Below are 27,598 nucleotides of genomic sequence, written 5' to 3'. Positions count from 1 at the left end.
AGTCACTCAAGGACCCAGACTAACAGAATCACACTGCCAGAAAGCAGAGCTCTGGGAGGGTCTTGCATCAGGAATTAAATGCTTTGGTGGGGAACTCACATGCTCCCCGCATCACAAGGTAACTAGGATGTGCAGTTCTCCCATGTGCCAGGCAGGCAGAAACCTGGGAAGACTAGGCTGGGCGCGGTGGCTCACGCCTGTAATCCCAGCACTTTGGGAGGCCGAGGCGGGTGGATCAGGAGGTTGGGAGATTGAGACCAACCTGCTCAATCCACCTCACCAACCACACAGTGAAACCCCATCCCTTCTAAAAATACAAGAAATTAGCCAGGCGTGGTGGTGTGTGCCCGTAGTCCCAGCTACTTGGGAGGCTGAGGCAGAGGTTGCAGTGAGCCGAGATCGAGATTGTGCTGCTGCACTCCAGCCTGGGTGACAGAGCAAGACTCCATCTTAAAAAAAAAAAAAAAAAAAAAAAAGCAAGCTGGGAAGACTGGGTGGAACATGAGGATCTCAGGCACTCAGGCACATTCCTCCAGGTCCTGCCATGAGAAGCTGCAGCAGCTCCTCCAGCTGGCAGTGTTATGGGGAGGTCTCTTTAACAAAGCACCAGGCAGTTCTCAGTGTTATGGGGAGGTCTCTTTAACAAAGCACCAGGCAGTTCTCAGCTCTGCTCCTGTTCTAGTGTCACTGTGGGAGGGGTGGCGCTGGCGGAGGAAACCACCAGGTGTGGCCATGGGAAAGTCCCTCCAACATTCTATAGAAACATGGAATTTCCTGGTTTTAACCATTTCACATCCAACTGCCATCTCAGAGCTGACCAGAGCAGCACAGACCCCTCCAGCCTCCTAGGACATTTGATGCGGGGCATCGAGTCCTGGCTGGGAAGTTGGCACCTGGGTTCCAGCCCCAGCAGTCTCTGAAGAGAATGGGTAAATTCCTGAAGTGTGTGGGCCTCCATACCTTCAAGGCTTTCTGTAAAACACTTTCCAAGCTCCAAACAATTCCAAATATATCCATGTCATCCAATCAACCCATGGAGTAGCTGTTACTGTCCTCCTGCTGCAGGTGAGTGAGCTGGCTGGGAGGGGCTGCATGCTGTGCTCAGGTCACACTGGAGGGCATCAGCTGGGTCCTCGCACTTGCTCAGACCTCTGCAGGCCTCCGTGGAAGGTGACTCAGATCCAGCTTCTAGGACTGGGTCGGCATAGCTCCTACATCTCCTTGGGGCTCCTGGGTGCGGGAGCGTGGACTTCCCAGGCAGCTTTCCACTTAGTTAACTTGCCCAACCTGCTCTGTTGACTCCGGGCAGAGTCCTGAACTTCCCTGCTCCAGTGAATTCTGCGAGATGCCAAAACAGCACCCAGCTGCCCACCACAATGACCAGAAGGGCCCCAGTTCCTGGCTTCTCTGTGGCTCAGACTCTGGTCCTATTGCCTACACTTGGAAACTCAGAGCATCCTGTTTCTCTTTGCTGAGCTGGTGGCTGCACCGAGTTGCCTCTGTCTCTTTAAGAGAGAAAGAGAGCGAGAGACGGAAATCAGGAAGTGTGAGAGAGCTGAGAGCCAGGACTCAGTGCTGAGCTTGGTGTCCCACCGCCACAAGGAGGCAGGGAAGAAACCCACTAGTCCCAGCTCCTGGGGTGGCACAGGCCATTGTAACTGGCCCTGCCTGTGGGTCCTAAGGGCCCTTGGCCACCAGGAGGCTGAGAACACTGCTCATGAATGACAGCAAGCCCTGAAAGTTCTGGGAGTGCCACCCAGTCCCACAAACCTGCATCCCCTGCAGTGGAGATGGGGTGAGTGTGCAGCGTGTGGAGGGGGGCGGGGGTGGAATGAGGGGGCCAGGCAAGGGGCAGCTGCAGGGCAGCTCAGCCGGGCACAGGGGTGCGGGCCTGTCGGTAGTGGTGCTCTCACATAGAGCGTTGTGTGTGGCATAGAGGTGAGCCACCATGGGCCAACCACAAGCCCTCCCTGGGCTCTGCTTACCAACACCCAAAGCCAGCGATCAGCTCCCAGCACCTGCCCTCACCTTTCCCGGGGTCTTTCTCCCTGGCCAGAGTCTCAGGAGTAGGAGATGCCGGGAAAGTCTCCCTGAACAGTTGGGGTATAGAGCTGGAAACCCCCAGCCCAGCCCTCTGGGGGAAGGTGACAAACAGGAAAGGGTTAAAGGGCTAGAGCCGGTGGCCTTTGATGGAGGCTGAGAAGCAACTGCACTGAGGGGCGCCTCTCATCCGCCCTCCTCTTTCCGGTGTAGCTCAGCTCCTGGACGTGCCACAGACAGAAAGCATAACATACGCTCACCAGGAAGAGCCTTTGCCTGACTCAGGGCAGCTCAGAGTGTGGGGTAAGTGCATTTGGGCACAGCAGAGCCCTGAGAAGGAAGGGGAGGGGAGAGATGGGTGGGCGGTGGCTCACATGCTTCACTGTCCACTGCTCATTCATCCAACCACTGGTTGAGAGCTGCTGAGCCCTTCTATGCACCAGGTGCTTGGGGTGGTGGGGGGAGGATCTGCAGAGCATGCAGAGTTGAGCCAGATGTGCCACAACCAGAGCTCCTGGGCACAGAACCCAGGGGCACGCCACCTGTCTGGGGCTCTGTGCTTTGCACCTCACTGCCTATTATCCCAGAGTCTTCAGCTGTTCCTCGCCCCAGTATCAGAGCCTTTGGCCTTGATTTCAGCCTGCTCTGCTCCAGCCCCAGCCCCCAGACCTGCTGGCTGGCTCCAGCCTCAGCGGGGAAAACCAGACCCACTCATTCATGCTGAGCTACTGTGTTGTCTTCAGGAAGCCTCTCAGTACTTCAGTTGCTTCTGCGTAATGCCCACTCCTACCTGATCTGAAACTAGGAGTTGACCACTGATCTCTTCAAGGGGCCTCTGGCTCAATGAACTGACATTATCAAGGATTTGCGTTTTTAAAAAAGATTACACAGAGAAAAAGTTCAGAATGAAGGAACATAGGATTCTAGGCATGGCAACCCTCAGTTTGAGAACCTCTAAGATGTTAGAACATGAAGACACCTTTTCTGGTCTAGCGTTATTTAAAAGTATTTAAGTGGCCAGGCATGGTGGCTCACACTGTAATCCCAGTACTTTTGGTAGGAAGCCCATGTGGGTGGATTGCTTGAGCTCAGGAGTTCAAGACCAGCCTGGGCAACATGGCAAAAACCCATCTCTACTAAAAATACAAAAGACAGCCAGGTGTGGTGGTTCACACCTATGGTCCTAAGCTACTCAGGAGGCTGAGTTGGGAGGATTGCTTGAGCCCAGGGGGTGGAGGTTGCAGTGAGTCATGATTGCACCAGTGCACCCAAGCCTGGATGACAGAGTGAGACCTCATGTCAAAAAAAAAAAGAAAGTATTTAAAGGATGGTGGCCCTTCTAATGCTTCTGTCCCCAGGTATCCCAAAAAGGCCAGCCCTGGCCTTATTTTTCAGAGAGAAATTGAGTTTAACTTCTGAGGATGCACTTTCTGGTACTAATTGCTTTAGGAGAACCAGGCTGTGGATGAGGACAAAGATGGGAAACAGACTTGTAAGATGTTTCCGATTCTCCCAATGGCCGAATGATGAATTTTGCCTCCCCATACCCTGCTCTCACACACACATTCACATGCTTCTCCCCAACCCCCTACACAAATACACACACACACTCACACACACACACACTCACACACTCACACACACACACACACACACACACACACACACACACACACACTGTGAAGCAGCCCGGTCTCTCTTGGAGCAGCACTGACCCAGCTGTCAGCTCACAGCAGCAGGAAGTGGTGGGCCTGGCAGGCAGGCCAGCGGGGGCTGGGGGAGTGGCTCCAGGCTCATGTTGCAATCCTGGAGATTTGTGGTAGTGTGGGAGATGCTGCCTGACCCCAGGCCCTTCCTCCTATACTGTTTCTGCTTCCTGGGACAGTCTCAAGCCTGGATACCAAAACCCAGAATCTTCAGTGCTGGGGAGAGGTGATAGAGACAAGAGGTTTGTCTCTGTTGAATGACCTGCCTGGGGAGGGGCTTCAAGGGGACTTGGGGAGCCAGGACAGGCAGAAGGCCAGGCCTCTTAGGTGGAACAGGTGCCGGCTGTGGGCTTAGGGCTCAGTGGGGGCCCTCTTGTTGTGCTGTGCGTCTTTTGGGGAAGTTACTTAACCTTTCTGTGCTTCATACTTCCCCCACTCCCTTGCTTATGGAATGCCTACACGGAGCCCTTCTTAGGGTAGCCTTGGGGCACAGTTACAGGTCAGGCCACCAGTGGCCACCCCATGCCAGGAATGGAATCCTGGGCCCCCAGCATGCTCTTTTTCTAGGCAGCAGGTGACCAGCCAGCTCAGGGCAGGAGATGCAGAGCACAGCCAATTACCTGTGGCACACAGATGACCTGCTGGGGCAGGGGGCCACTGCCAGTGTGTACAAGGCCCGCAACAAGGTAGGAAGCAACCCTGGCCAGGCCTCTGGCCAGCCCAGCCTTGGCCTCCTCATGCCTTGCAAGCTGGCCCAGTCAGCCCCCAGAGGGCATTGAGGGCGGTGGGACAGGGATCTCGGGACGTTGTGCAGCACACTCACACTGTGGGTTTGAGCAGAGGGATAGGGAGCTGAAAACGGCTCCTTGAGAGGATGCCTCCATCAGGCACGAGTTGGGCAAGAGAACTATGAAGTCACAAGGCAAACATCCGAGGAAGGTAGCAGCAAATGGGATCTAGGAAGAGCAGAGGCAGGAATTAGGCCTTGTTTGATTTATCCTGCAAGAATATACGAGATGATATTCACTCTGTTTTACTTAAGAGTGGTAGCCGGCTGGGCGCAGTGGCTCACACCTGTAATCCCAGCGCCTTGGGAGGCCGAGGTGGGCGGATCACGAGGTCAGGAGATCAAGACCATCCTGGTCAAGATGGTGAAACCCCATCTCTACTAAAAATACAAAAATTAGCTGGGTGTGGTGGCGGGCGCCTGTAATCCCAGCTACTCGGGAGGCTGAGGCAGAGAATCACTTGAACCCGGGAGGCGGAGATTCCAGTGAGCTGAGATCTTGACACTGCACTCCAGCCTGGGGACAGAGCGAGACTCCGTCTTAAAAAAAAAAAAAAAAAAAAAAAAAGGAATTGGAGCCAGCCAGACCAGGTTCCAGTCCCTTCCCTGCTGCTAACCCCAGGGAATGTTAGCTGCCCTGTGGTGATTGTCAATGGCAATTGTAATAATAACAACAAGCCATCCCTTGCAGGATATCAGAATTTCAGGCTCTTGTCACCTCCCATTGCGGGACTGTCTACCCCTTGAGAGGAAAAGGAGGTGTGGATGGGAGCCCCCATCCAACCAGGCTCATCTCTGGGTTGGGCTGGCGGGAGAGGCTGAATGGAGGCCCAGGAGAGGGTGGCTGCTCCCCCGCGGGAGTGGGACGTGTGCTAATCCCCATGCTGTCTCCCACTGCTCCCTCCCCAATGGCAGAAATCCGGGGAGCTGGTTGCTGTGAAGGTCTTCAACACCACCAGCTACCTGCGGCCCCGTGAGGTGCAGGTGAGGGAGTTTGAGGTCCTGCGGAAGCTGAACCACCAGAACATCATCAAGCTCTTTGCGGTGGAGGAGACGGTGGGTCTGGTGCTTGGTCAGAGGATGGTCTTGTCCTGGACCCTTGTAGTCTGGGGAGAGTCAGGCCACACAACAACAGAGACTTGGTCCCATGCTCATCAGCAGGTCAGACAGAGCAGGCAAATTGCAGAAGGGAGCAAAGGGTGCAAGGGGGTGGGAGCGGTACACAGGAAAGGAACGATGGACAGAATCAGTACCTAAGTAGAGAGGGCTTCCTGGAATAGGTGACTTTGGATTCCAGTGTTTGAGATCAGTGTGAGGACAAGGAGGGAAGGCCAGGCTGGAAGCTGGGACCTGGAGAATGGGGACTCTGGGCTCCATCCCCACTAAGATGGATGGTGTGATGATGGCACAGTGGCATGGGTGTGCTTAGTGCCAATGAAGTGTACACTTAAAATTAGTTAAAATGGGAAATTTTGTTATGGATATTTTACCACAATTGAACACCTAATCAAAAGAAGTAATACAAAGAGGGGTGCCGCCCTTGGGGAGACAGAGCCACCACCCCTCTCGGTTTCCTAGAGAGTCCAGATGGCACCTCCATACCCTACTGTCCTTGAGACGCCCTCCTCAGCCCCATGTGTGTCTCTGGCCTTCTGCCTGTCCCATGGCTCTGAGCCACTTCTTCCTAGTGGGTGGGGAGGAGAAGTGCTGTCCTCAGGAGCCCCTCTCTGTCCCACCTGTAGGGGGGCAGCCGGCAGAAGGTACTGGTGATGGAGTACTGCTCCAGTGGGAGCCTGCTGAGCGTGCTGGAGAGCCCCGAGAACGCCTTTGGGCTGCCAGAGGATGAGTTCCTGGTGGTGCTGCGCTGTGTGGGTGAGCCCCTCCCTGTCCCTGCCTCCACCCTCAGACCAGCAGCAGGCCTGGCACAGACGCTGACGGGCAGGACCCAGGCGTCTGACTCCTGCTGATCATTCCATTTAAAATTCCAACTTAAAAATTAAACCTAAAAAAGATTGTACACCAACGTTCTTAGCAGCATTATTTACAATAGCCAAAAGTTGGAAACAGCCTAACTGTGAAAACAAAATGTGGGCGGTTCCTAAAATAGAGTATTATTCAGTCTTAAAAGGAAAGAAATTCTGATACCTGCTACAACATGGATGGACCTTGGTGACATTATGCTAAGTGAAAAAAGCCAGACACAGAAGGACAAATCCTGTATGATTCCACTCATACATTCATAGAGACAGAAAGTACCATGGTGGATGTCAGGGTCTGGGGGCAGAGGAGAATGGGGAGTTGTTTAATGAGTGCGGTTTCAATTTTGAAGAATGAGGCTGGGTGCAGTGGCTTATGCCTGTAATCTCAGCACTTTGCAAGGCCCAGGTAGGCGGATTATTTGAGGTTAGGGGTTTGAGACCAGTCCGGCAAACACAGTGAAACCCTGTCTCTACTAAAAAAAATACAAAAATTAGCTGGGCATGGTGGCGTGCGCCTGTAGTTCCAGCTACATGGGAGGCGGAGGCATGAGAATTGATTGAACCCGGGATGCAGAGGTTGCACTGAGCCGATATTGAGCCATTGCACTCCAGCCAAGGTGTCAGAGTGAGACTCTGTCTCAAAAAAAAAAAAAAAAAAAAAAGTGGACAATGAGAAAAGTTCTAAGATGGATGGTGTGATGGTGGCACAGTGGCATCGGTATGCTTAGTGCCAATGAAGTGTACACTTAAAATTGGTTAAAATGGGAAATTTTGTTATGGATATTTTATCACAATTGAACACCTAATCAAAAGAAGTAATACAAAGAGGGGTGCCGCCCTTGGGGAGACAGAGCCACCACCCCTCTCGGTTTCCTAGAGAATCCAGATGGCACCTCCATACCCTAGTGTCCTTGAGACGCCCTCCTCCGCCCCATGTGTGTCTCTGGCCTTCTGCCTGTCCCTTGGCTCTGTCAGCCCATGGGAACTCCTGCGTCTCTGGGTCCAAGGACAGCCTGCCCACCAAGATGAGCCTCAGACACTAGACTTTCCCTGGCCAGAGCCAGCTAGCGGCTTCCCTGTCTGTCCCCAGTGGCCGGCATGAACCACCTGCGGGAGAACGGCATCGTGCATCGCGACATCAAGCCCGGGAACATCATGCGCCTCGTCGGGGAGGAGGGGCAGAGCATCTACAAGCTGACGGACTTCGGGGCTGCCCGGGAGCTGGATGATGACGAGAAGTTTGTCTCAGTCTACGGGACTGAGGAGTACCTGGTGGGTGAGCTGCTGGGGACCCGCTGCCCCCCTTGTGAGCCCCTCAGAGCCCCCATAGGGGGTGTGGCCCACCTCCTGCTTCCGACAGGGTTATGTCTCTCCCCTGTACCCCAACCAGAAGAATGCATTCTGTTCTCTAAGACAGAAAAGGTGAGGCTGCAGCCTGGCCAGGCCACCCGGCCTTGTGCAGTTAACTCCTTGCCGGGACTCTCGGGAGGATGGGACGTACAGGTCCCCAGGGCACAGGGTGGCCCGATGGAAACGCTCTGGGTAGGGCGAATGTGACACCCGTTTTCAAGATGACAAAGGAGAAGGATTTGAACAGTTCTGTTTTCACCTGCAGGCAGTGGAAGGGAGTCTGACAGGTCTCAGGCCCTTGCCAGCCCTCCCGCTCCATGGCCGCGTTCTGGTTCTCTCCGGCAGCACCCCGACATGTATGAGCGGGCGGTGCTTCGAAAGCCCCAGCAAAAAGCGTTCGGGGTGACTGTGGATCTCTGGAGCATTGGAGTGACCTTGTACCATGCAGCCACCGGCAGCCTGCCCTTCATCCCCTTTGGTGGGCCACGGCGGAACAAGGAGATCATGTACGGTGGGCCACAGGGCAGGGAATGGGACAGACTGGTGGTCCCCTGGCCCTTCTCCCACCAGACCCTGCTGTGTCTCCTGGTCCCCTCACACTCCTTTGGTCCACCCCCCACCCAGGCTCTGTGTAGACCTCTTTTTGTTAATCGGATCAAACAAGCAGCTGAGCTCTGCCCAGGGCTGCCGGGTGTCTGTGAACACACCCTGTGTTAGTTCGGTGCTTCACTCTAGCCCTCCGCTCCCTTACTGCTCTCCTTGTCTTAACCGAAGCTCAAAGAGTGACTTGCCCAAGGTGGCAGAGCTCGCCAGGGGCAAAGGTGGCAGCTTCCTGTTCCCAGGTCCAAGGTCTTTCCATGGTTTCGTGCCATCGGACAGGGAGGTAGTAAGTGGCTGGAGACAGCAGCGGCTCCCTCTGAGCGCACCGCCTGGAGAAGAGACGTCAGCTGCTTAGCGGGAAGGTTGCTGCACTCGCCTCAGCCCGGGGGTCCAGCTGTGTGGAACCTATATCAGGACCGTGAGAGGGACAGGAGACCCGCGTGGACAGGGGTTGTCAGGGAAGGCTGGACTCTGAAGGGAGAGAAAGAGGACGAGAGGATATTGGGGCCATGCATAGCATGGGCAAAGGTGTGGAGGAGGCTGGCCAGGCTGAGGGAAGTGTAGCTGGGAGGGAGGCAGTGGACAGGGCAAAGGTGTCTCTGTCTGAAGCAAAGGGCTCCAGGAGGAGTGCTGGGGCAAGGTGCTCTCACAGCTGAGAGCCAGGTCTCTCACATTCCATCGCTCAGGCTACCTTTGGGTGGCTGGGTGACTTGAACCTGTGCTCGGAGCCCTTTGTGCTGAGTGTGTCGTTGCCTCGCAATGTGACGGCTGGGGATCCCGCTGACCCAGTCTTGCTCCCGCTAGGTACCGGATCACCACGGAGAAGCCAGCTGGGGCCATTGCAGGTGCCCAGAGGCGGGAGAATGGGCCCCTGGAGTGGAGCTACACCCTCCCCATCACCTGCCAGCTGTCACTGTGAGTGGGACCCTGCTGGGTGGGTGATGCTGGAGTCTGAGCTGGGTATCACTTCTCTCTGCTGAGTCAAGACTTCTGAGGCCTGTTCCAGCAGATTCCGGGCATGCTGCAGGCTTGGGCACACCACTTTCCCATCTGGATGCTGGAACGAGTTCTTCCAGCTCTTCCTCCCCAACCCACCCGGCCCCACCACCTTGGTCCTAGCTCTTCAGGACATGCCCCTGTTGCCTGCTTAAGGAGGACAGGTCTGGGCCCCCGCCCCTGACAGTCTCCATGTCCTGGGAGGGCAGGGGGCTGCAGAGCCAGCTGGTGCCCATCCTGGCCAACATCCTGGAGGTGGAGCAGGCCAAGTGCTGGGGCTTCGACCAGTTCTTTGCGGAGACCAGTGACATCCTGCAGCGAGTTGTCATCCATGTCTTCTCCCTGTCCCAGGCAGTCCTGCACCACGTCTACATCCATGCCCACAACACGTAAGTGGGGACAAGGGAGGGAAGCAGTGAGACTCTTCTGTACCCAAGCAGCGGTGCCTGTCCAAAGCAGCATCTCCCACAGTACGTTCTGAAGAGTGTATACGTAGGACCGCTTCTGGGTCCAAACATAGTTTGGAAAAAGACTAGATCTACAAAGTTAAAGCTAAACAGGTTTTCTTGCATGTACTTCAGAGAGTCAGTACCTTTTCTAATGCTAATATGCATTATACATCTGAGAAGTGTGTGCGTGTATGTTGGCTGTACATTTCCTAAATGTACGGCTCATAGAACCCTTGATTCCTGGATAATTTTATAGAACTAGGTAAATGTAATGGCAGTGTGACAGGAAGAGGTGCAGAGTCAGAGACTGGGTATTGGGACTCCTGGGGCCTGTTCCCACTCTGTCTCCATCACTATAAGATGTGAACTCTCCCCTTGGCCTCTCCACCCTTGATGACAGAGAAAACCACCCCCGTCCCTCCCTCTGCAAAACAGAGCCCTTCCTATGGGCAATGCTTAGCTGGGGCTTAGGAGTCCCTGGCCCCCTGCCCTGCCTACTGACACCCCCTGCCCTCTGCCCCCCACCATGGCTATGTCTAGGATAGCCATTTTCCAGGAGGCCGTGCATAAGCAGACCAGTGTGGCCCCTCGACACCAGGAGTACCTCTTTGAGGGTCACCTCTGTGTCCTTGAGCCCAGCATCTCAGCACAGCACATCGCCCACACGACAACAAGCAGCCCCCTGACCCTCTTCAGCACAGCCATCCCCAAGGGGCTGGCCTTCAGGGACCGTGAGTAGAGCCACCTGGGCTGGATCTTTCTCCTCCCCACATTTCCTGTGAGATGGGAGTTTGCAATCCAAGCCATTGGTTACTTTCCTTTGTGGGTGTTTCCTTGGGGCCACAGGGAGCCAGAGGCAGATGTGGGTTTTAATTCTACAGATGCGGGTTCTAATTCTGCAGATGCCTCTGAGATGCCACATGATATGGGCTGGTGGCTTGACCTCCCGGGGGCTTCCCAGCATCCTCAGAGCTGTGGAAAGAGCTCCAGTAGAAACAGAGAGATCTGGATTTAATGCAGTTTCCATCATCTCTGATTTGTGGGGAAGCCTCAGACAGTTTGTGTTGGAAGAAGCCCAAGTCTGAGCTCCTGGAAAGAAGGGAAGGGGGTCAGGGGTCCAGAGCTTGAGCCTTTCTCCAAATCCTAGCAAAAGTTTCCTTTCTTCCCACTTGAATAACGCCAGTTTTATCCTCCCTCTCTGAGCTAGGAAGGGGTATTCACCTCAAAACCTGTGGGCAAGAAGGTGATTTAGTCCATTTTCGGCCCTTGGGCATGAGCATGTAGTTCTCAAAAGTGGCCACAAGGTGGCAGTGAGGGATCACAACTTTAAGTGCGGCTAAGGCTGGCAAGGGGAGGGGCTCCGGGTGAGTTGCAAAGCCTGAGGTGGGAGATTGGCAGTGAGGGGTGAGTGTGCGCTGGACTTAATGAAAGATGAGCCGACCCAGCACCATATAGGCAGGCCCCTCAGACAGGGTCTTTGTCTGCAGCTGCTCTGGATGTCCCCAAGTTCGTCCCCAAAGTGGACCTGCAGGCGGATTACAACACGGCCAAGGTGAGGGGCAACCCCCAGGTGGCAGGGAGGGGCATGGCCCAAGGGTAGGAGGTGTGGGACCTGGCCCTGCGCACCTCTGTGTTTCAGGGTGTGTTGGGCGCTGGCTACCAGGCCCTGCGGCTGGCACGGGTCCTGCTGGATGGGCAGGAGCTAATGTTACGGGGGCTGCACTGGGTCATGTGAGTAGCCATGAGGGCTGGGCACAAAGCGGGAGGCGGGCAGGAGCGGGAGGTGGGCAGGAGGGGGGGTGGGCAGGAGAGGGAGGCGGGCAGAGAGGGGAAGACCAGCAGGAGGGGGAGGCGGGCAGGAGGGGAGGCCGGCAGGAGGCGGAGGCCAGCACCCTGGGATGCTGTCTGCATGCACAGTGCTCTGAGTCCCCCGATCAAGGCAGCTCTGACTCAGTCTCCCCTTGGACAGGGAGGTGCTCCAGGCCACATGCAGACGGACTCTGGAGGTGGCGAGGACATCCCTCCTCTACCTCAGCAGCAGCCTGGGGACCGAGAGGTGGGTGTTCGCCCCAGGCCTCTGGGACCTCTCAGCCCTGCTCTGCTGCTCCTCACCCTTAATACCTCCAACAATGCACCTCTCCTCCCCAACCCAGGGCTCCTGCCTTCCCTGCCCTCCTAGAATAGAGGCACCCCCACCCTATCCCATATCCCCACCTCACCAAATAACTGCAATGGCTCCCCCCAAACCCAGTCCCTCACCTGCAGGGGAAGGGGCCCATGGGGGCACAGACTCTCCAGGTACCAAGGTGGCCTCCCTATCCCAGGAAGGGGCTTGTGTCCTGCCAAGTCCTTCTCTGAATGATTTAGAATGCTCACGCTATGCCAAGTGCCAGCAGAACTCCAGGGGGAGGACTCACACCCACACACAGAACAACATCCCGGTGGTCTCGTTCTCCACGCCTCATCTCCTGCTTTCTCTGACTCTTCAGCTTATCCTTGCCTTCCTTGGGTTCCCTGCCCCAATCCTTGGAACCTGACTCCCTCCACTCCCGTGTCTCAGGCTGATTAGTGGGGATGAGTTGGAAACAGAGAGAGACTGGGGAGGAGGAAGTCAGGTGGAAGGGTCTGGAGATGGGGAGCGTGGGAATACTTCATTGGTCAGAACACGATTGAGAAGTGGGCACAGCACCCCAAATCCTGGAAGGCACGAGGCCATGGTACGGGTGAGGGTGGGAGCTCTGCAGCCTGAGGATGCCGCTGGTGGCGGGAGTCTTTGGAGACAGAGGATCAGAGACTGCGCAGATGCCTGAAGGCCCTCCTCCTCTCTCACCACCCCCCCCAGCCCTTGTCTCCAGGGAGCTCCAGGGAGTTTCCCAGCTGTGGGCTGACTCATGCAGCCCCGCGTGCCTCCTGCTTGGCAGCAGCAACACAGATGATGGGGCAGCTGGGAGGTGGAGGAGCAGGGAGGAGGAAGAGGAGCATCTCCAGATAACAGGGATGGAGTCTCCATCCAGACTGAGCCCCTCTCAGGCGGTGACAGAGAGTGGGGTTCAGTCAGCAGAACTGCGAGTGAATCTCCTTTGAGCAGAGCTCTGTCCAGGACACAGAGGGGGCTCCAGGTAGATGTGGCCTCCTGTCATTCAGAGAGGCCCATGCTTCCTGCAGAGCAGCTAGCCCTTCCTGGACATGTGAGGGCTGATGGGATTGTTGGGTAAGAGGAGACTTGAGATGGGTAGAGGCAACCATGGAGGCCTTCCTGAAAGGTGAGGCTTTTAAGGCCAGAAGGAAGGAGAATACCTCAGGCAGGAAGGTCTGTGCAGAGACAAAGAAGAAAAGGGCCCTGTTCAGGGGGAACGAGGGGGTGCTGGGGAGGCTTACTGAAGCCACAGTCATGACGGCAGGTAGCCCAGAGCTAAGCCAGAGGCCGACAGAGGTGGGTGAGGAGGGGAGGAAAGAATGCATAGGGCCCTGGAGGGTCCAGCTAGAGGGAGGTTGGACCCCAGTAAAACAACCAGCCGGGAGCCATTGTAGATTCTTGACATGGGAAGATGTGTTTGGGAAAGCTTTTTGGGTGTCTCTCTGCCCACTTGCCCTGGATGGACAGGGGCTGGGGGCGAGTGGCACGCTGGCCTAGATCTGGCGTCCTGGCATCCTGGCGTCCAGTGGCTGCTGTTCCCCTGTTATGGCTCTGCAGCCTCCTCCAAGGCAGCCTCCGTGGTATGTCTAGAGAGCTCGGGTCAGGCAAGTGCCTGCTTTGAAGCCTATTTCAGCCTCCCATCAAGGAGGAAGATGGGGAGCAAAAACAGTTGTGAGCAGGGAGCCAGAGGGCCAGGTGCAGCCTCTTCTCTTAGTCTGGGTGTGACTCCAGCCCGTTGTCACCTTCCCTTACCTGGGCCTCTGTGTCCTCATTTCCAAAATGAGAGGGTTAGATGATCTCTGCGGCCTCCCAGCTCCCACATGTTGCAAGCCCATTCTTGCCTGAACATCCCCAGACCTGTAGATTCTCCTAAGGTCTGAAAACACTAGCTCCACCCGCAGTGGAACCAGGTATTTTCATGAGCTGAATGTCACACTGGAGGAACCCAGCACCTCACGCCAAATGGCCCACCTTTGCCCAGCCTGGTGACTCGCCCCTCTCCGAGTGTGCTCCTCCTGCCTCAGGTTCCCCAGGACAGCTTCTCTGGCAGAGCAACCTTGCCTTTGTCCTAAAGCTTCCTGGCCCTCCTGGGCAGCTGCTGTCATCCGGAGGCACTGCTCAGGCAGCCAGGATGGGCTTTGGGAATCCTAGGGCTTCCCCCAGCCCCACCACCAGGCAAGACTTTCCAGACAAGACTTCATCTCTGAGGTCCCTTTGGATCCCTGTAAACACCTTATTAGGTGGCAGGAAGGAAATTTATCTCCTCGTTTTATAGACGAAGAGCCTGAGGCCTGGAGAGCTAAAGGACTAACCCAAGGTCATGCAGATAGCAAATGTGACTGCCAGGACTAGGACTCAAACCCATGTCTCCTGACTCCCTGTGGAGATGGATTGGGTCCAGCCTCACCCTCTTCTGCCATCAAATATCCCAAACCTTCATCCGTATGTGCACTCAGTAATGCCTTCAACATCCATGCACTGACGGACTACTGTGTGCTGAACACATTGCTAGGCACTGGAGCCGTATGAGGAGCAGAGCAACGGCACCCCTATCTTCAAGGAGCCTGCAGTTCCTTCCTGATTCTCTCTTTGCTCAGCTCCCCTTTCCTCCCCTAATTCTCCATTCCCAAGCCAAAATACACAGGATACTTTTTAAAATCATGATTATTACTAAAATGTATATACTAATGGTAGAAAGTTAGAAAACAGAAATAAGCAAAAATAAGAAAATTAAAATCCCGTATCCTACTATCTAGAGATAGGTTATCACACCTTAGAAGGACACAACCTTCTAGATATTATTCTACTATGCATAAACATTAACCAACATGAAATGATGGTGTATTTGCCATTTTATAACCTGTTTTTGGGATCACGTCCACGGTCCCACCTTCTGAACTCATCTAGAGTTTCCCCTTGAAGTTGTTTGTCTTGTCCTTCTTTCTCAGCATTTCCTGTAAACTGGGAAGTTTAAAAAAAATTTTTAGTATTTTATTGTATTTATTTTCATTTCTTTTTTTTTCAAGGCAGAGTCTCACTATGTTGGCCAGACTGGTCTTGAACTCCTGGCCTTAAGCGATCCTCCCACCTTGGCCTCCCAAAGTGCTGGGATTACTGGTGTGAGCCACCATGCCAGGCTTTTATTTTGTTTTTTATTTTGTTTTATTTTATTTTATTTTATTTTTATTTTTGTAGAGACAGGGCCTCACTATGTTGCCCAGGCTGATCTCAAACTCCTGGCCTCAAGCAATCCTCCCACTTCTGTCTCCCAAAGTGCTGGGATTACAGGCATGAACCACTGTGCCAGGCCTAAAATGGGAGTGCATAAGGCTAGATGGATTCCAGTTGAACATTTTTTGCTAGAATACATTATTGATGATGCCGGGTATTGTATGTCGATATACCATTGGCTGGTGACAGCCTGATTCCTCTACTGTAACGTTACATTTTCCCTGTGGAGGAAAGAAACAGAGTGGTGTGACCTTGTCACCGTGCAAATGCTCACCCCTTTATCATCCATCATTGCTTGTAACACTATGCCTCAGATAACAATTTCACTGGGCAGCAAGATGATAATGTTCAAACTTCTGATACATCATTGCCTAGTAGTCTACAAAATACAGCTTTTCCCTCATCAGAAAGATGTTGGTTATCAAGAAATACAGTTTCTACTGGACAGGAACTTAATTCTTTCTCTTTAGTTACAAAGTTTCCTGGTAAGGAGATCATTAATAGCAGCCTTGCATCACGGGCCCATGGATTTTCATAGACTCAAGGTGTTACAGTCTGTCTCAACCTTTATTCTTTGCAATACTCAACAATGTCACAACTTGGGTGAGTAGGACCCTCTTCAGGATGGTGCCTCTGTCCCAAACACAAAACTCCCCAGAGACCCTGAGAGCCACCAAGGCTGTCCCAAGATGCTATGCCCAGCATGTGCCCACAGAGCTCTCTGCCTCCCACCTTGGCTGCTCCCAAGCCCCCAAATGTGGCCTTTCTCCTTGCCTCCCTCAAGGTCCAGCAGCGTGGCTGGAATGCCTGAGATCCAGGAACTGAAGGTGGCCGCAGAACTGAGGTCCAGGCTGCGGACTGTGAGTGAGGCTGGAGGGCAAGGGCTTAGCAGGATCAGAGCTGGGGGCCCATGGTCCAGCCAGCCTGCCCACCAGTGCCTAGGCTGAAGACCCCACGGGGGTCTGCCTTCTTGCCCCACAGCTAGCTGAGGTCCTCTCCAGATGCTCCCAAAATATCACGGAGACCCAGGAGAGCCTGAGCAGCCTGAGCCAGGAGCTGGTGAAGAGCCGGGATCAGGTACATGAGGACAGAAGGTCTGTGGGATTTTCCTTCTTTGTGGGGTGGGAGTGGGGGAATGGGCAGCACCAAAGGTCCAGTAGCCTTTAGCCTTTACAGACGTCAGCTTGCATTCCCCTTTCTCTTGGCAAGGGTGCTAGGGCCTGGGGGAGTGGAGGAGATCCAGCAATGAACAAGAACCCCCCGCCCTGCACTGCCCCAGACACCAGCCAGGAGGAGAAAACGATCTGGGGTCCTGCTCCCATCTGGGAGTTTGAGGAACACCTTGGGAATCTTAGCAGGTGCAATAATTCTGAATAAAAGAAGACTTTAGTTCCCTTTCTCGTGTCAGGCCCTTGGGCAGGTCCTCTCACATACAGCATCTCATTGAATCCTGAAAACAATAATGATGCTACAATAATGCCCTTTTTGTAGAAGCTCGGTCAGTGAGGTTAACTTATCCCAAGTCACAGCCAGTAAATGACAAATGACAGAGGTGGCTTCAGGTCGGATCTGTCCACCTCCAAAGCCTATGTTCTTGGCCTATGCCAGGCAGGGGTTTACAAACTTTAAAGCACGACTCTCCCTTTCAACAGATATAGAAATACCCCCTTCCCCCAGCCCCAGCTGACTGTGTGGAGCCGCTGCCTACCTTGCCGCCTCTGACCAGGGGGTGGGTGGTGCCCAGTGCAGACCTCCTCCCCATTCTCTTTGGTGCCTACTGTAATCTGGGCCTATCCCCATCCATCATCCCATGCCCTCAATTCTAAATTCAAACAGCTCTGAACACCACAGGAGGTTTTCTTAACTGTTTTGGCCATAAAACCTGACCTAAACCGAATGAGGCTCTTTACAGACTTTATCCCACTTGGGGTGAATGTTCTTGTGGTTCTTTGGAGATGTGAATGTGTTTGATTAGGAGTTGATGCCCTGCTCAGGCCGTTCCACAATACACTGTGTGGGCACCAAATTGCCTTTCCGATATCAGAAGACAATTCTGAATTCAGAGCACATTCGGCCCCGAGCCTTTTGGATGAAGGCTGCAGATCTGAGGCCTGTCCTTTTGGATGAAGGCTGAGGATTGAGGCCCTGTCCTTTTGGATGAAGGCTGAGGATCTGAGCCCTGTCCTTTTGGATGAAGGCTGAGGATTGAGGCCCTGTCCTTTTGGATGAAGGCTGAGGATCGAGGCCCTGTCTTTTGGATGAAGGCTAAGGATTGAGGCCCTGTCTTTTGGATGAAGGCTGAGGATCGAGGCCCTGTCTTTTGGATGAAGGCTGTGGATCCCAGGCCCTGTCCTTTTGGATGAAGGCTGAGGATCTGAGGCCTGTCCTTTTGGATGAAGGCTGCAGTTCTGAGGCCCCGTCCTTTTGGATGAAGGCTGTGGATCCCAGGCCCTGTCTTTTGAATGAAGGCTGTGGATCCCAGGCCCTGTCTTTTGGATGAAGGCTGAGGATCGAGGCCCTGTCTTTTGGATGAAGGCTGTGGATCTGAGGCCTGTCCCAGCTACTCCGTCTTCCACCTGCATGTTCCTGGCGGGGCAGGCTCCTTCGGCTGGCAGAGCCCTGGAACAAGCCCGTGCTCTGTTCAGAGTCCAGCTCCAGAAATAGCAGAGATGGGGTCGCTTGGAGGTGCTGCAGGGAGGGAGTGGAGCTACATAGGCCTGAGGGTGAGGAAGAACTTTCCCCACACACTCCTGACTTCTCAAACAAAGTGTTTGTATCTAGCCTGAAAAGGGGAAGGAAGAAATAATAATGACCTTCAACCCCAGACCAAGAAGGTCCTCAGGAGATCATCTCCCCAGTTCCTCCACCTCCAGGCAGGACCAAGGCCTGTTGATTCATTCTTGTTTTCAACAAGGATTATTGATTCATTATTTATGTGAAGTTTCTGCTGTGTGCCACGCGTTGGGTAAACCAAGAAGCTATACTCTTCTGCCTTTTCCAGTCGACCAGAGAGAGATTTTAGCTCCCCTCCATCCCCAGCGGTCACTGCCAGACACGCTCCTAGGTTTCAGGGGGCCTAGGCTTCTTCCCAGGGCCTAGTCCCACAACTTCTCATGTAGGAAAGGCCACGTTCCTGTTGCCTGTCGTGCTTGGCTTCCTGTCTCTCTTGTCTCTTACTTAACTCATGCTGTGAGTGCATGTATGTGAGAGAGAGGAAGAATAAGCCATGAGAATGAGAGAGGGCTGGCTGACTGTATGGGGTCTCAGATAAGCCTAGAGACAGTCACATCCACTCCCAAATTGATCCCCCAAAACTGTGGCAGTGAGGCTCCTCCCCTATTCCACTGCCACCCTTCGCCTCCCTCCTCTTTGCTCTGTGCCGTTAGATTCTTCCAACACCTGGTCCCTGTCATCTGCCCACAGCATCCAGCAGATTCAGTGCTGTTTGGACAAGATGAACTTCATCTATAAACAGTTCAAGAAGTCTAGGATGAGGCCAGGTGAGCCCAGGGAGGGCAGATGCCCCTTCTCTCTCCTCTGTCTCCCTTCTTTCTTCCTTTTCTCTGCTGAGTCATTGCTACCAGTGGCCACTAACCTCCAGCTAAGTGGCCACTAACCTCCAGCTGGTGGTCTTGGAGGCCCACTAAGTGGATGGTTCTGTGCAGCTGCTCTAGGGCAGGGCCCCTGTCTGCAAGCTGCCTGCAGGCCGGTGGGGGACGTGAAACCTTTACATGCCTGCCTGTTGCCACATGAGAGACTTGGATCACGTGGTTGGGGGATCCAGTGGGGGATCCACCAGGCTCCTAGAGCCTGGCTGCTCTAGGAGAGGTGGTCCTGGAAAGAGATCCCTCACCTTGGCAGAGCATTTTAAAGTATAAAATGTCACTGTCCATTGTGTCCTTGGGGCACTGAGATAGTCAGGTTTTCCAGAAAAGGGGGGATCAGGAGAAGTCCCATTTTGAGTCACTGAGTCAGGCATTTTGGCTGCATGATCCATTAATCCTCACAAGGACGTTGTGGCAGGCGCAGCCCATTCACAGGCTCGGGGGTGGGAAGCTGCGTGTCCAAAGTGACTGCTGTCGTGGGGTAGTGCAAGGGGGGACCCAGGGAGGGCTGGTGAGGGGGTTGGAGGGAGCCTGCAGAGGCTCCAGTTGACACTTCTGGTTGGGGAACTAACACACCAGGAACCAAACCTCCCCCTCCCCTCCCAGGCCCCAGGCATTTCCTAATCTGTAGACTGAAGGTCTTGGGCTTGATTGTCAAATTATCTTCTATCCTTGGGATTATCTAAAAACCACTGTCCAATAGAAATGTAATGCCACACACATGTGTAATTCTAAGTCTTCTAGTAGCCAATTTTTAAAAAGTAGAAACAAGTGAAATTAATTTTAATGTGTTATTCAAACCAATATATCCAGTGTCATTTTAGCGTGTAATCAATATAAACAAAATCACTAAAGAAATACCTTATATTCTTTTTGTGCTATCACATAAATACATAACTTATTTCCTTAGCAATTCTGTTTATATTGATTACATGCTAATATATATATTTGAGATTCTCTGTCACCCAGGCAGGAGTACAATGGCATGATCACTGCCCAGTGTCGCCTCAACCTCCTGGGCTCAAGCCATCCTCTCACTTCAGCCTCCTGACTGACTGGGACTACAGGATGCTTTCCCATCACTTTATGGTTTTATATTTCACATATATATATAATTCACATATATATATATATTACATTTATAACACATCTCTGTTGGGAAACTAAATTTTATATGTGTGTGTATGTGTGTGTATATATATATATATACACACACACATACATGGAGCTGGGTGCGGTGGCTCATGCCTGTAATCTCAGCACTGTGGAAAGCTGAAGCAGGAGGATCACTTGGGTCCAGGAGTTCAAGACCAGCCTGGGCAACATAGTAAGACCCCATCTCTACAAAAAGTAAACAGAACTAGCTGACATGGGCATGTGCCTATAGTCCTAACTACTTGGGAGGCTGAGGTGGGAGGATCACCTGAGCCTGGGAGCTGGGAGTTGGAGGCTGCAATGAAGATCACACCATTGCAGCACTCCAGCCAGGGCAAGAGCGAGACCCTGTCTCAAACATCAACAACAATAATAAAACCTCTAGACATCATTACCTTCCCCATTTTATAGATGAGAAAACCAAGGCACAGAAAGGTTAAGCAGCCCAAGTAATCTAGGCCCAACTGCTTTTAACCATCCCATGTCACAGCCTCAGAGCAGTTTTACTTCTATTGGTCTTTAGGAGTCCTTTATTAAAATTAAAAATGAACATCTAACTGTTAAAACCCAGCATGTTGAAAGATACCATTTTTTTAAAATGCCCAGTGGTCTTCAGGGCACTCTCGCTTGAGCCTCACGGGACTCCCGTGTGGAACCTGTGATGGATGAGGAGACAGGCTCAGCGAAGTGAAATCACTCGCCTAGAGCCGCCTGCCAACAGGAGAAAGGGCTGAGGTTTGTCCCAGGTCTCTTGGACTGCACACATGCTCTCAGCTGGCCAAGTGCAGGGCCCAGGAGGGGGACTCTGCTATTGGAGGAGCGGGATGGGGAGGCCCACCAAGAGAACCTCCATCATCATTTCATCTTGTGGCTGCCGCCACCCTGGAGGCCCATTCCTGCGGAGAGCAGCAGGGGGCAGCATATCCCTAGTATATGAGCCTTAGGGCCCTTCAGGAGGCAGCCAAGGCCGTGAAAGCTTCAGCCTTTGTGGCAAAAGTGGCTGGGCAGAGCGGGGAGGTAGAAGGTGGTGGCCTGGTTTCTCTAGCTCATTGCAGGCAGAGCCTGTGAACATTCAGGGATGAGACCATCCAGCTGCAGGCATCAGTCACTCTGGGAGGGTGCTACATAAGGGGCTATGGCTGACTGAGCCTCCTTCCAAGCCCATTCATCCCCCACCTCCCACCCGAAGCATCCCCCACGTCCCCACCCTGGCCCTGCACTTTGGGCTGCCTTCCCCTGGGGCCCTCATACAACTTCCCCATGGCTTCTTGAGGCCCCGGCTTTGTCCTAATCAGCTACTTGGGTGCTGGCTTCACTCCTTTGCCCTTCCTTTTCTGCTGGGCCGTGAGTTCCCGTGAAGCAGCATGGGCTGGGCTGCCTTCGTCTTCGTAACTGTCTCCCGACCCTTGCTGCACTCTGTTTGGTTGACTGATTGAATAGGTGACATCTGTCCTGTCTGTTTCCTCCAGGGCTTGGCTACAATGAGGAACAGATTCACAAGCTGGATAAGTGAGTGGCCTGTCCGCCTGCAGGCGGGTGGGCGGGAGGGTGGGTGTCCTCGGGGCAGAGCGATCCTCAATGCCAGAGGAGAGGCCGTGAAGGGCCCTGCCCCGGGCTGCAGCTGAGCAGTTGGGGATAACAGGTTATCTGGGGCCAGGGGAGGGAGTGTGCATAGCTTAGTTGGAGGGAGGCTTCTCAGATGCAATCTTGATGTAACTGGATTTACTTCTGGTACGGACAAGACGGTTTGCAGGCTTTTTTTTTTCTCTCTAGTCGTCCTCACTGAGGGACCACTTACCACTTCCTGCTTCTGCCCTCTGCCTGAACCTTCCCTGCCTCCCCCTGCTCCTCTGTCTCCCATGTTTCCTGGACACACTCATGTCCAGGAGGCCCTCCCTGATTTAATGGTTATCTGGGAACTCACTCCCCCAGTTCTACAAGCACCCCGACCCCCCGCACACGGACACACACACCTTCTTTCCACGACTGCCTCACTTTCCCTTCCCTTTCTTGAGGACTAAGCTTGAGCACGTGTGTGTTCCCCGAGGACCCGCTGTGCGTCTCCCATGTCTCCCTGTTGATGTGGGTTTTGCTGGCCACCGCAGCCTTCACAATCCAAGTGTGACCGTCCTTCCTCCTTTCCCAGAGACATAGCCCTGCTGTGGTCGCAGGGCTTGGGCACTTATGACAAGGTGGCGACGGAGACTGAGGGATGGCGGGCTTGTGCACAGTGGTTCTGGCGGCTCATCTGTGCCTTGGTTCCCTGTCATTCTAGGATGAATTTCAGCCATTTAGCCAAAAGGCTCCTGCAGGTGTTCCAGGAGGAGTGCGTGCAGAAGTATCAAGCATCCCTAGTCACGCACGGCAAGAGGATGAGGTAACAGCCCTTCCTGAGCTCATGGAGCCCAGGGCCTGGCCTGGCCCTTCTAGACTTCAGAGGACCCAGGGCTTTGTGGAGCCCTGAGGGAAAGGGAGGAGCGAGTGAAGGGGTGTGAGCAGATGAGTGGTTTTGTGTCTCTGGGTGGACCAGGCAGTCGGCTGGGAGATTTCTATAGCTTAGCTTATTTAATCCCACAACACCTGCCTGATACGGCAGATATCATCACCCTATTTCCTAGATGAGGAAACTGAGGCTCTGAGAACAGGCATCCTCTGCACATCACATGGCTAGTAAATGGCAGACCCAAGACCCATATGTGGCTCTGTCTGCCTCTACAATCTGGGCTTTTGAGGGTAAAATCAAATCAAATCTGGATTCTTTCTACCGTTCCACCTGGTTGTATTGAGAAATTTCCTTTAGGAGAACACTAGATCCCCCTGGGATAAGGACAGTGGCAGTGGCCCTTAAGGAGAATCCTCTGTCACGCCGTCCCCTTCAGGAGTTTTGGGTTCCACCTTCTCAGATCAGGCCCACTCTCCATTCCCCTGCCTGTGTGAAAGTTGGCCCCTCCAGAGAAGAGAGGACAATTTCCCACGTGCTGCCACGTTCTGAGGCCTGTAGGACCTCACCTTGTTATGGGGCTGAGACCTGGGCACTCACCTGTCCTCATATCGGAATACCAATGCCTGCTTCTCCTACTCCAACCCACCACACATTCTGGTGTAATTGCTCTGGAGCAGGGCTTGGATATCAGTGTAGTACAGCTTCTCCAGGTGATTCTAATGTGTGGCCAGGGCTGAGCACCAACCCCTGATTTCACGGCTCTGGGCCTTGGGGAAAATGTTCCTGCTCCTTCTCTCCACTTAGAGGCAGAAGAGAATTCACTCTGGAAATGAGAGTGTGGGCAGTTCCCCACACCGACAGCCCTAGTGTGGGCTATCCTCTGCCTCTCTGCAGCCTGACTGGTGCCACACTCACCATAGCTGGCATGTGTCACCCAGCCCCAGCCACACGCATGTTGTTGGTGCTCCCCACTGCGGCTCTGAAGGGGCCCTCCCAGCCTCAGCCAGCTGTGTGCATCTGCATTATTGCAGTGGGGCGGGCAAGCGTGGAGGGCACAGCTGGCAGGGCAGAGGCAGCGAGGGATGCAAATACCCAGGACCCACCTGTGTCCATGTGCAGACCCGATGGCAGCTAGGCGAGCCCTGGTGAGTGGGCTGAGTCCTGCTCTAATTCTAAGTCTCTGTCTGTTCTCTTGAGGGTGGTGCACGAGACCAGGAACCACCTGCGCCTGGTCGGCTGTTCTGTGGCCGCCTGTAACACAGAAGCCCAGGGGGTCCAGGAGAGTCTCAGCAAGGTGGGCATGGCAGAGGAATTCTAGGTACTCTGGGGATGCAGGCTGGGGCTCTTGTTACCCATGTCTTCACCTCCTCAAGTACTGCCCTTACCCAGCCACACATAAGCTGGCTACTAAGTGCTGACCAAAGTATGGCTTCCCTGCAGATCCTGGAAGACCTATCTCACCAGCTCCTTCAGGACCGAGCAAAGGGGGCTCAGGCCTCCCCGCCTCCCATAGCTCCTTACCCCAGCCCTACACCAAAGGACCTGCTTCTCCAGTAAGTGCTGGGGAGAAAGGGGGTGTGTATCTGTGTGGAAGGGAGTTGTGGGAAGCGTGCTGAGGTTAGACCTTGAGGGGTTTGGCTTCATGCCAGGCCTAGGAGGCAAGATTAAAGAGACTGGCTGGGTGCAGTGGCTCATGCCTGTAATCCCAGCACTCTGGGAGGCCAAGGTGGGTGGATCAACTTGAGGCCAGAAGTTCAAGACCAACCTGGCAAACATGGTGAAACCCCAACTCTAGTAAAAATACAAAATTTAGCTGGGTGTGGTGGCATGCACCTGTAATCTCAGCTACTCCGGAGGCTGAGGCACAAGAATTCCTTGAATCCGGGAGGCAGAGGTTGCAGTGAGCCAAGATAGTGCCACTGCACTCCAGCCTGGGCAAGGGAGCAAGACTCCGCGTCAAATAAGCAAACAAAAAAGAATAAAGAGGCTTCTTTGGTGGGGCTGCAGAGGAGGGTGGGCCTCCCAGGAAAGGGGTCTGGGCAGGGCAACTTCCAGCCTCAGCCACTTCTCCTGCCTCTGCCTTGGGCAGCATGCAAGAGCTCTGCGAGGGGATGAAGCTGCTGGCGTCTGACCTCCTGGATAACAACCGCATCATTGAACGGTAAGGAGCTTTCACCTTGTGTGGGTCAGGGCTGGGTCTTCAAGCTACCCTTGCCTGGGGGCGGCGAAGAGTCCCCAAGCCTGCCCATGCAGGTTTGATGACACGTGTCCATTTTCCAAGCAGCCCTGTTGAAGATTAGGCGTTTTCCACAAATGAGTTGACATCCTCAGGAGGTGTAGGATTCAATTATAGCCTTTAAAATGTGAGCCCCCATGCCGTCAGGGAGGTGGGGGCCTGGAGGCATGCGGTTTGCGCCTGTGTCCAGCTCTGCACTCCATATGTACTCTGTGCCCAAGCTGCCCCAGACCACCTCCTTCAATCACAGCCATCCTCAGGATAGGTGCTGTTTTCATCCCCATGTGCTACCCCAGGAAGCCACAGCACACACACCTTGGGTACGATGTCCAAGGCCAGTGTTTCTCTGGCCTTGTGGGGCTCCTGTCCTTCCTGCCAATGCTCATGCGCCAGCCCGGGGCTGCAGGATAATCTCCTGATTCAACTCCCCTCCTAGGAGCACTGAGGGGTCGTGAGAGGTTGGTGTGGGAACGCAGCAGGGCTCCGGCTCGAGATTGAGATTTTGTGAAAGTTCTTTTTCTTTCTTTTTTTTTTTTTTTTGAGAGGGAGTCTCACTTTGTCACCCAGGCTGGAGTGCAGTGGTACTGTGTCGGCTCACTGCAACCTCCATCTCCTGGGTTCAAGCAATTCTCATGCCTCAGCCTCCCAAGTAGCTGGGATTATAGGCGCCCACCACCACATCCAGCTAATTTTTATATTTTTAGTAGAGATGGGGTTTCACCATGTTGGCCAGGCTGGTCTCAAACTCCTGACCTCAGGTGATCCGCCTGCCTTAACCTCCCAACGTGCTGGGATTACAGACATGAGCCACCGCGCCTGGCTACGTACCAGTAAAAGTTCTAAAAGAAAACTCAAGACCAACAGAGTTACCAGCTGCTCACATAACCAAGTAAGCACATTTGAAGTGAAAAAAAAAAAAGCCCTGCCATCGAGTAACCCCACTTTATAAAACACATGTTTATCACCAAAGAGAGAGAACCTCAGGATAAAGGATGGTCCTTGCTTGCCCTGAAGGCCAGCAGCCCCGTTTATATACATGTACACACGTGCACGCATCTCCCACTCCTGCCTGTCATCCTCGTTTCTGTCATTTTCCTGTCTGGGAACCAATGGCGGGGTAGAGTCAGCAGAGTTTCCTACAGGATTTCAATCCTGACCCTGCTTCTCACCAACTGCGTGATCCTGGGAGGTGTGTTCAGCTTTGTGCTTCGCTCCCCTCCCCTGTGAGACAGGAGTAATAATTTCTACCTCATGCTCTTGACATAGGGATTAAATAAAACGAGATATGCGAGGTGCTTGGGGGTAGGGGCTGTGGAGGGAAGGGCTCACTAAATGTGACTTCTTCCCCAGAGGCCACTCCAGTCTGACACTAGAATTGGGGCCAGGAGGTAGGGAAACCAGGAGCAGAGCTTGTGGTTTGTCCCCAGAGTTTCAGGGGGTCCTTGGGTAAGGGAGGAATCTCCTCCCTGTCCTGTTCTAGCAAGAGAACCCGTCCTCTTAAACACCCACAAAGAGGACATTTGACAGCTTCTTGGAAGGATTTTCCAAAACAGCCCTCTTGGTCAGGAAGTTCTAATTTTAGTGACAACATAAATTGCTCTTGCTGTGTTATGTGATCTATTTGCAGATAGCTCAAAACTTTATTTTAGTGAATTTTCACTTCCTTATTCAGAGCTGTAGCCAAAGAGCCAAATGAACCAGTTTAAACTCCTTTCTCCTCCTCCTAAACCTTGGCTGCACATTGGAATCACCAGGGGATCTTTTAAAGTACAGACGCCTGGGTCTTGCCCCAGAGACTCTGGGTGCAGCTTGTGGTTAGGATTTATATACGCTTTCCAAGTGATTCCAACATATAGTCAGAGGTGAGAGCCAGTGGGTTCTTGTCAGGGAGTGAGGCTGCTACAAGAGGAGAGCTGAGGACTTGAATGGCTCAGTGTTCTTGAAAGCTAGTTGTGCTGGGTCCTGGAGTGTGGTCTGCAGGCCTCTCCAACAGGTGGGCAGTGCTAGCCTGTACCTTTTCTTGTAGGCTAAATAGAGTCCCAGCAGCTCCTGATGTCTGAGCTCCATGGGGCGTGTGAGGCATCCTGAAGCATTAGAATGATTCCAACACTGCTCTCCTGCACCGTGAGACCAACCCAGGGCAAGATCCCATCCCATCACATCAGCCTACCTCCCTCCTGGCTGCTGGCCGGGATGTCGCCAGCATTACCTTCCACTGCCTTTCTCCTTGGGAAGCAGCACAGCTGAGCCTGGGCACCAGGCCACCTCTGTTGGGACCCACAGGAAAGAGTGTGGCAGCCACTGCCTGGGCTGACCTTTCCATCTTCTCCAGGCTCAGGTACTGCTCCTCCGTGCCCCTGGCTGGGCCGTGGGGAGAAGAGGCTTCCATATGCCCTCCCACTCCCTCTGGTTTACAGGACTTCACTCCCTAGCCAACAGGAGAGGAGGCCTCCTGGGGTTTCCCCAGCGGACTAGGTCAAACGACCTCATCACAGTCTTCCTTCCTCTTCAAGCATTTCATGTTGAACCCAGCTCTCTCTGCTCCCCTGTGATTTCTAAGGGCCACCACTCTCAGCCCCAGGCAACGTAGAGCCTCCTGTTCTTTCTATGCTTGGTCTGACTGAGCCTAAAGTTGAGAAAATGGGTAGCCAAGGCCAGTGCCAGTGTCTTGGGGCCCCTTTGCCTCTCCCTCACTCTCTGAGGCTCCGGCTGGTCCTGGGACATGCAGCCAGGCCTGTGAGTCTGGGCAGGTCCAAGGCCTGCACCTTCAAGAAGTGGAATAAATGTGGCCTTCATTTCTGTTTCTGGTGGCTCTCCCTGGGCTGTGTCTGTGAGGCAGGGAAGGCTCTCAGCTGAGTGTGCTTGGCAACCAAGTCGGGTCTGG

General features: G+C 53.7%; 1 protein-coding gene across 3 annotated transcripts; it reads left to right on the top strand.

Annotated features, from left to right (window-relative positions):
* The first annotated feature begins 1,343 nt into the window (after positions 1 to 1,343).
* Positions 1,344 to 27,519, top strand: IKBKE (inhibitor of nuclear factor kappa B kinase subunit epsilon). 3 transcript variants are annotated; one of them, XM_025357588.1, is made up of 22 exons: positions 1,344 to 1,795; positions 2,254 to 2,343; positions 4,314 to 4,432; positions 5,449 to 5,589; positions 6,276 to 6,405; positions 7,603 to 7,784; positions 8,208 to 8,368; positions 9,267 to 9,377; positions 9,668 to 9,847; positions 10,448 to 10,638; positions 11,395 to 11,459; positions 11,547 to 11,638; positions 11,877 to 11,963; positions 16,060 to 16,135; positions 16,257 to 16,369; positions 18,699 to 18,775; positions 21,505 to 21,544; positions 22,311 to 22,412; positions 23,676 to 23,772; positions 23,919 to 24,031; positions 24,568 to 24,639; positions 26,741 to 27,519. In XM_025357588.1, the coding sequence occupies exons 3-22, from the start codon at positions 4,346 to 4,348 to the stop codon at positions 26,772 to 26,774; spliced, it is 2,151 nt and encodes a 716-aa protein (XP_025213373.1). In that variant the 5' UTR covers positions 1,344 to 1,795; positions 2,254 to 2,343; positions 4,314 to 4,345; the 3' UTR covers positions 26,775 to 27,519. The 3 variants fall into 3 exon arrangements, with proteins under 3 accessions (XP_025213373.1, XP_025213389.1, XP_025213382.1); XM_025357604.1 differs by lacking the exon at positions 4,314 to 4,432; XM_025357597.1 differs by lacking the exon at positions 23,919 to 24,031.
* Positions 27,520 to 27,598: the final 79 nt, after the last annotated feature.

This window comes from Theropithecus gelada, chromosome 1 (assembly GCF_003255815.1).
Source record: "Theropithecus gelada isolate Dixy chromosome 1, Tgel_1.0, whole genome shotgun sequence".
In the NCBI taxonomy this organism is placed as follows: domain Eukaryota; kingdom Metazoa; phylum Chordata; class Mammalia; order Primates; family Cercopithecidae; genus Theropithecus; species Theropithecus gelada.
Note: the sequence above shows the minus strand (reverse complement) of the source record. Positions and strands in the feature narration are given on the sequence as shown.

What these genes read in the sequence shown, in the direction of transcription:
- IKBKE (XM_025357588.1), top strand. Translation starts at nt 4,346, where the DNA reads ATGCAGAGCACAGCCAATTACCTGTGGCACACAGATGACCTGCTGGGG. An exon ending in TGTACAAGGCCCGCAACAAG is followed by an intron (nt 4,433 to 5,448) that starts GTAGGAAGCAAC and finishes CCCCAATGGCAG; the next exon opens with AAATCCGGGGAGCTGGTTGC. An exon ending in ACGGGACTGAGGAGTACCTG is followed by an intron (nt 7,785 to 8,207) that starts GTGGGTGAGCTG and finishes TCTCTCCGGCAG; the next exon opens with CACCCCGACATGTATGAGCG.